Genomic DNA, 8,468 nt, shown 5'->3' with positions numbered 1-8,468 from the left:
CAGTGGCTGCTCCGGCCACCGCAGCCTCGACCCGCTGGGCTCCAGCGATCCTTCCGCCTCAGCCTTCCAAGTAGCCGGAATTACAGGCGCATGTTACCACACCCGGCTAATTTTTTGATGTTATTGTAGAGATGAGGTCTCGCCTGCCCAGGTGGGTCTCAAACCCGCGGGCCCAGGCAATCCACTCACCTCAGCTTCCCAAAGGTGCGGGATTACAGGCTGAGCCACCGAGCCCTTTTCTTTTAATGAAAAGTTTTGGCATGCGGAGTTGTTGAAACCATTGTACAGCAAGCATCTTGGTTCCACGATGAACATTTGTACAATGGCTGCTTTATAAAGTATCTCTCCATCTATCAATCCATCTTGCTTTGTGGATGCATTGCAGAATAAGTGAACGAGTAAGTTACAAAACCATAGATCTCACTCCTAAACCTATGACTGCTTTTTGATTGTCACAGAAAGTATGGGCACAGTAGCCTAGGCAGTGAACATTGACCTTGCACTTCATAGTTCGGCCTACTAAAGGAGAGGACCCCGAGGAAGGGCCAAGTGTGAAGCATTGGGTGACTGGGGCAGCCTTAGAACAGTTACCTAAGTGTACCTAAGTGCATTGAATTTGTTTTCCTTTGAAATGGGGATGATACCCCTCCTTCCAGTGTTGGAAGGAGGTAAGCACCTAGCCTTGTGTAGTGAGCAATTCATAAATGAAAACAAGTTATTGTATTATATTGTGTGTTGAACTATTGAAGATACTATTTTTTATATGCCCTTGGGGATGGTGCTAAATAATTCCTGATTTTTTTCTGTGCCTTTTTTTGGCATAAAAATAGCTTAATCTTATCTTGTAGCTTTTTTCTTTTTCAAACATGGAAGGAAAAAAGATCAATGTGGAACCTCAAAAACTAACTACAACTCTGGTGTATCTGATGGTTGGGAACACTCTGGGCTGAGTGTATTTAAACATTGACCCCAGTGGGTCTCTGTCAAGAGATGCCCTCCTGGCACTTGATCAAAGAGTTCCCTGTGCGTTGCTTTCTCTTTTCTTTGACCTTGGACTGACTTGTATAACCCGTGACTGGAGTGGAGTGACAGCCTGTAAAGAGGGGCCCTGCCCCATCCTGGACTCTGGTGGCACAGAGCACATAGATCCTAAGGTGAGGAGTGCTCACCCTTAGCACCAAGGATTTCCCTCAGTAGCCTACCACCTGCTGAATGGCTATCGACTTTTGCTCCTGGGCCAGTGTGGCAATGAGCAGTGCGCTGACCTAGGGGAAATGGTGGCATCCTGAGGAGGAGGAGGGTGAATTGAGCAGCTCGCGGACCTTCCTACAGGTGTGTTTGGAGTCGAACTACAGTCCAGTCAGAGCTTTGCACACATACGATAAACTGAAAAGCATTTTATTTGTGATCATGCAAACTCTGAAATCAATTCAGAAGGCTTTCCCAGCATGGATAGCTCTAGCCAGAATTAAGAACAAGAGGACAGGTGCAGTGGCTTGCACTTGTAATCCCAGCACTTTGGGAGGCTGAGGCGGGAGGATCACTTGAGGCCAGGAGTTTAAGAATAGCCTGGGCAAAACAATGAGACCCTAACTCTATTTAAAAATAAGTATCATAGAATAGGGTAGAAGAGGAGACTGTCATAGGAGCGCTGGGTGTGAAATACACCAGATAACAACAGTGTAACGATTTTTAAAAGAACTAGAAATTGACCTTCCATCTGGCCCAGCAATCCCCCTCCTGGGAATATACTTAGAGGAACTCAAATCTTTCTACAGAAAAGATACCTGCACATGCATGTTTATAGCTGCACTATTCACAGTAGCAAAAAAACACGGAACCAACCCTACTGCCCACTGAAAGTGGACTGGATAAAGAAAATGTGGTACATATGCACGATGGAGTATTACACAGCCATCAAGAAGGACAAAATTATGGACTTCACAGCAACTTGGATGGATTTAGCATCTGTCATACTCAGTGATCTATCACGGAAACAAAGTACTGAGTACCACATGTTCTCATGCATAAGTGGGTCCTGAACATTTATGACAATACTACAAGAGAGAGATCGTCAGTAGCAGGACACTGCCAAGAGGTAGGAGGGCACAGAGCATCACTAAGGGTACCTGACCCTAAAACAGGGGAGGCCCAAAATTCACCTGTATGTAGACCACTCATGCACCTAATCCTGACTTGTCACCCACATCTTTATAATAAAAAAGACCGAAAAAAGAAATGCACCAGACATCCCACTGCTTTTGGGAGGCCAGGAGGCCAGGAGGCTGGGAGCAGGAGAACCTGCTCATACATAAACATTCCCTGCACCCTGCCGGACGTTCCGGGAAGTGTACATTCTGACCCTCCTGTTGCTTTGCCTGGAGATCCTCCTTTACCACCTCGTGTTTTCTCCGAAAGCAGCTGGGTACAGTCCAGCGAAACAGAGAATGGCAGTGATTATTTGAGAAGACGCATGCTTCGTTTCAGACCAGATAGCCATTATCAGCCTAGATAATTTCAGCGAGTCCTGAAATAGACTTGGCCCACCAGGCACGGCGTCTGCTTATGGTGTAGTGGCACGTGTGGGACTGGCTGGTTCTGAACGACATGTGCATTGGCAATCGGGCCACAACCCTGGAGGGTTCCTTTATTATTTCGAAGTCAGGAAGATTTCACTGGGGTTCATCCAGGCATTTTACCTGGGTTCCATTCAGGAGGTTGTGGTTTAGTGGGTACTTCATGCTTAAGCCCGATCTCCTGAGTTACCAAACGGGGACAGTGGCGCCAAGCTCCCAGGAGTGTGCAAGGGTTAAGTGTCTGGTTCCTCCTTCCCCCTGGACATTTCTCTCTATCCGGTCAATGTGAGATGAGGCTGGAATGTGGTGGGGTTGTACCTCACATCTCTGGAGACACGTATTTCCCTTAATTCCTACAACCAAATCCAAGTCCCTGGAATGGTGCCCGACTCACCGGTCAGAGAGGGGACAATTTTTTTTAAAGCTCAATGATTCATTTAACGAGTATTTTTTGAGCATCTCATATATGCTGGGTACCATAGCTGAGTGCTGAGTACATAAATATGAGTAACACAGCCTTCAGCGGGGTCACATTCAACCGACAAAGATACCAGTGGTTATTGTGTTCACAGTAAATACAACAGTGGAGACAGACAGAGAGACTACAAAGGGACAGAGAAAGAGAGCCTCCTCCAGCTTGGGATGTTTGTTGTGATGGTGGGGTTAGAGTGGAAGAGGAGTTTGGGTAAGGAAGATAGGCTTGAATAAAGGTATGGAGTAGAGGTGGGTGTGGTGGCTTATGCCTGTAATCCTGGCATTTTGGGAGGCCAAGGCAGGAGGATTGTTTGAACCTAGGAATTTGAGACCAGCCTGGGCAGCATAGTGCAACCCTGTCTCTCCAATAATAATAATAATAATAATAATAATAAATCAGAAAATTAGCCAGCTGTGGTGGTGTGTCCCTATAGTCCTAGCTACTTGGGAGGCTGAGGAGGGTGGATTGCTTGAGCCCAGGAGATAGAGGCTGCAGTGAGCCAAGACCGTGGCCGCAGCACTCCAGCCTGAGCAACAGAGTGAGACTCCAACTCAAAAAAGAGAAAATGGTATGGAGTTTAGAAACATCATGAAGCATTGTATATTTGGAGACCTTTAAGCAAGTCGATGTTGTGGAGGGAGAGGGACGAGCATTAGGAGGGGGTGAGATCAAGGAAGGCCATGTGGGCTGTGTTAGGGAGCTCAGGAGCCCAAAAGTTCTCAAGGGACGGGAAACAGCTGAGCAGCTCTGGGTAGGCAAGCAGGGCCATACGTGTACGGGAGGTGGCTTGGCGGGCTTAAGACCAAACCTCCTTTCAGGAAGATTTATAATGGTCTAGGGACAGTGAGGAAGGAGAGATGAGGCAGAATGGATGGATTTAGAATTTAAGGCCAATCGGTTAGAGGAAGAGAGAATGAGGAACCAGAACCCGGGTAGAACCTGGGTTCTACCTTTTCAATATAAAGCTTTGCTCATAACCTACGTTTTATGGGTGGATTTTCCTGACCTCTGTCCCAAACTTTGCTGTATGACCCTGACCCTGGTTGTGGTACTATTATATCTTGCTTTTATGTTGTTATTAAGTTTGTTTTGCTTTCCCTAAAAAAGGGAAGCTCTTAAAAGATAGAAACTATCTTATGCTTTTGGGGGCTACAATTTTAGGTATTTAATATTTATAAATAGCATCATTGGCACTTTATGCAATTTATTCCATGTAGCTCTGATTTTATTCCAAAAGAGGAAGGAGGAATTTAAACTACAAATGTCAAGTGGAAGATGTCCTCTATCCAGAAAAGTACATTCGTGACTTGTGATCATGTCCAAGAAAGAATCTAGAAAAACAAATACATATCAAAATCACCCAAAAGAGCATTAAAAGATTGAGATTTTAGAAGAATAGGCTAGCTTTTTTTTTTTTTTTGCCATCTAGTTCTGGAAACAGCTTCCTTGGAAAGGCACCTCCAGGGGGTTGGCAGTGGCTCGATCATCCAAACCACCTCCTCTTAGGCAGAATTGATGGCGATTTCTGAGTGGTTTGTGCTTGTGTTTTCCCGGCAGGTCCAGAACCTGGTGTGCAGTGTGAACTGGCACCCGTCAACGCCTCCCACCCTGTCCAAGCCTTGATGGAGAGCTTCACCGTCTTGTCAGGTTGTGCCAGCCGGGGCACAACTGCACTGGCCCAGGAAGTACACGTCCTGAATCTCCGAGCCGCGGACCCAGGGCCTGGTCAGCCGCAGAGAGAGGTAGGTCTGGGTATCAGCTTTCAACTCACTGAGTCTGCAAAGTGATTTTCCCAACAGAGAGTCCTTTTCTTCTCTCCTGAGGTTCAACGAGGGTGCTCCTGTAGGAACACAAGAGAACAGGATTTAAAATAATGGGATGCTCTCTGGACTGGGCAACCTTAGGACTTCTCTCTCCAGAGATTGCTTGTAGCTCCCCTTTTTTCTGGTTCTCCATATCAGAGAACATGTTCATAAGAATTTCATCTTTTTTTTTTTTTTTTTGAGTCAGACTCACTCTGTCTCCCGGCTGGAGTGCAGTGACATAATCATGGCTCACTGCAACTTCGACCTTCTGGGTTTAGGATCCCAGGTAGCTGGGATTACAGGTGTGCACCACCACACCTGGCAAGTTTTTTGTAGCGACGAGGCCTCACTATGTTGCCTAGGCTGGTCTCAAACTCCTAGCCTCAAGCAATCCTCCCACCTTGGCCTCCCAAAGTGCTGGGATTACAGGCATGAGCCACCACGTCTGGCCATGAATTTCATCCTTTAAACATGATCATGAGAAACCAGAATAAGGTGCCATTTTTCTGTCATTGTAAAACGCCTCTCCCATTTTCTCCTGTGCCCTCTTCTTTCTTTGCTTTGTCTTATGAACTTGATGCTCCATGCAGGATGAGTCAGGGGAAACAAGAACACTCTGGAATAAAGATGGCAAGACTTTGCATTTGCTTGAAAAGCCCCGAGGGTCACTCCTTGTCACTATTCAGGCAGCTTCTGGAAGATGGTGGTGGTCTTTGTAGTGATGGTGATGACAAGGACTCAGACTCACAGCTGCTTAGTGTTTATTCTGCCCAGCACTGTTTGAAGCACAAATACCCTAACTCCATGAAGTCCTATAATCACCCTCATTTTACAGGTGACAAAACAAGAGCAGAGATAACTCCTTTGTGGAAGGTCATCACCCCCAGAGAGACGTGGCCTCCCCTTTCCTGTAGCTCCAACATGGCCTTGGTTGTGGATAAATGGTCATCACTTAAGAGATTTCCCAACAAGATAATACCCAGCTGTCATTCTTTTTGTTTTGAAGCTTTTGTGTGTCAGAAATGTTATCACCCAGGTATTATCTCTCCAGGAAGAAAGAAACCACAATAAATCCTGATCACAGTGAAGTATGAGAAAATGAATGCAGAATCGGATTTCTCCTGGAATTTTCTTCTCGTCAAGAAAGTCAATTTCCAGAACCACTTGTTTATGTGCCGCATCACCCCATCTTTTTGGGATAGCAGGAATAGGAGAAAGCACAGGGCATTCAGAAGGAAAAGTGAACTGATTTTAATCTCGTGAAAGGCTGCAGGGTTGGCTCATTTCAAAGGCAGATCATCTAACCTTTCCAGCCACGCTGGAAATTATTGTTAGTACTCTTGGTTGCTTGCCATTGTTGCTGAAACTCATATTTCAGGTCAGATTTCTTTATCCTTGTAATACATCTTTAATTTCTAACTTATGGGGGAGAGTTTGTGGTGGGAGGGAAAGGAGGAGAGGGAGGAAATGCAGTTCCTATGAAGCGTTGCTGACTCCAGCAAATCTGTAGCAGTGATAATTACTCATTTTATATTTGCCTCTCTCAGAGGAACTGAGAAAGAAAAGAATGTCCAAGCTGTTACAGAAGCAGCTACAGCAGAAAATTCTTGATGTTAAATTGTGCAGTACTTTTGTTGACTCTGAAAATAGATTCAACGAAGACTACTGAAGCAAAAGGAAAATGCCTCAAGGAATGACAGCAGAACTCTCCCACATTTGTATGAGGGGGGCCCAAAAAAGAATTCTCTTTTGGAGGGCAGGCCCCTTTTAATACACTCAGAATTTGTTCCTCTGGATCAGATAGCCAACCAAAGTTTTTAATCTGGAAGTTTTAAGAAGGTTGCATCACGATCTGTGGAAGAAATGTCCCAAGTTGTGGCAAACAGGTGACTGGTTCTTCCACCATGACAGTGCACCTGACTGCACTCTGAGTGCTTGCAGTTTTTGACCCAAAAGAGCACGGCCCTTGCAGAATGCAGCATGGAATTTCTCCTTGAATTTTCTTCTTGTCAAGAAAGTTAATTTCCAGAACCACTTGTTTATGTGCCTCATCACCCCTGCCCTCCCTGTTCACCCGATCTCACCCTGAGCAACTTTTTTTGTGGTTGTTTCCTTGATGAAAAAAGTCCTCAAAGGGAAACATTTTGCCAGTGTGAAAGAGGTGAAACAAAAAACAGAAGCACTAAAAGGCATCAAAATTGATGAGTTCGCAAACTGTTTTGAGCAGTAGAAAAAGCGTCTCAGCCCATGGAGAGTCCTTTGAAGGTGACTGAAGTTTAAACATGTAAGAATAAATACACAATTTCTTATCAATAAATTCCATGTTTTGGGGCTCCCTTTCATATTTACTACATTAGATCAAAATGGAGTTCACTTTAGGATATGCGGTACCAATGTAGAAAAAGAGCTGACCTCAGGGCGTAGTGTGTTCAGTGAGCAAGAAGACATAGAGAACCTCCTGAGGATCATCTCAAATGTGTTCAAAAACCTGAACGGTGTTCCTCAATATCTGTGTTGTATATGTCTGATGATGGGCTGGTTATGGAAAGATATTTCTGAGAATAAACAACTGGGGGAACTGCAATATTTCCTTCATTGGAGACCTTTAGGAATTAGATGGTTCTAGTTCCATCCTGTTTGAAAACAAGGTGTTGGGATAACTATTCTTTGGAGATTCCATCTGGTGATGCATTACTCTCGTATGGTAGACCTTGGAGTGTTTTGCTTAAGAAGAATGAGCATACAGGAAGTTGACGTCAGAACACTATGGTCAGGACCACGGGAGAATGCCAAGAGAGTTTGTTTATGGATGGTAAGTTGGGTGTGGAAGAGGATTAAGGATTGCTCCTACTCTTCATATATGACTGTGAGGATATGTTACTATAGCTGTGAAAATGGTATTAAAAAATCATTTGAGGTTGGGCATAGTGGCTCACACCTATGATCCCAGCACTCTGGGAGGCCGAGGCAAGAGGATTGCCTGAGCCCAGGAGTTCAAGACCAGCCTGGGCAACAAAGCGAGACCATCTCTCTTTTAAAAATACATTTAAAATGGTCCAGGTGTGGTGGTTCATGCCTATAATCCCAGCACTTTGGGAGGCCAAGGTGAGAGGATTGCCTGAGCCCACGAGTTCGAGACCAGCCTGGGCAATTTGGTGAGACCCCCCCCCCATCTCGACAATAAATAAAAAAATTAGCTGGGCATTGTGGCACGTGCCTGTAGTTCCAGCTACTTCTTGGAAGGCTGAGGCGGAAGGATCACCTGAGCCTAGGAGGTTGAGGCTGCAGTGGCTGTGAGCGTGCTACTGTACTCCAGCCTGGGCAACAGAATGAGACTCCAACTCAAAAAAAAAATTATTTGGACCACATGACCCAGCAATTCCACTCTTAGATATATACCTAAGAGAAATGAAAACCTATGTCTGTCCTCACAACAATTTATCTATGAATGTTCATGGAAGCATTATTCTTTTTTTTTTTTTTGAGTTGGAGTCTCACTCTGTCGCCGATACTGGAGTGCAGTGGCCGCTCTCCGCCACTGCAGCCTCGACTTGCTGGGCTCCGGCGATCCTTCCGCCTCAGTCTTCCAAGTAACTGGAACTACAGGCGCGC

The 8,468-nt window shown here is 45.3% G+C and overlaps 1 protein-coding gene across 1 annotated transcript in view; it reads left to right on the top strand.

Moving 5' to 3' along the window:
• The window catches only part of TGFBR3 (transforming growth factor beta receptor 3), a 225,280-nt gene that overhangs the window by 68,355 nt on the left and 148,457 nt on the right, over window positions 1–8,468 (top strand). Inside the window, exon 2 of the mRNA XM_008068272.2 lies at window positions 4,609–4,793. Coding sequence (XP_008066463.1) covers window positions 4,609–4,793 — 185 coding nt within the window. The remainder of the gene's footprint in view (window positions 1–4,608; window positions 4,794–8,468) is intronic.

This window comes from Carlito syrichta, unplaced genomic scaffold (assembly GCF_000164805.1).
Source record: "Carlito syrichta isolate Samal-C Ts95f unplaced genomic scaffold, Tarsius_syrichta-2.0.1 Scaffold309922, whole genome shotgun sequence".
Taxonomy (NCBI): Eukaryota; Metazoa; Chordata; class Mammalia; order Primates; family Tarsiidae; genus Carlito; species Carlito syrichta.
The sequence above is the reverse complement of the archived record's forward strand: the minus strand, read 5'-3'. Positions and strand labels throughout refer to the sequence as shown.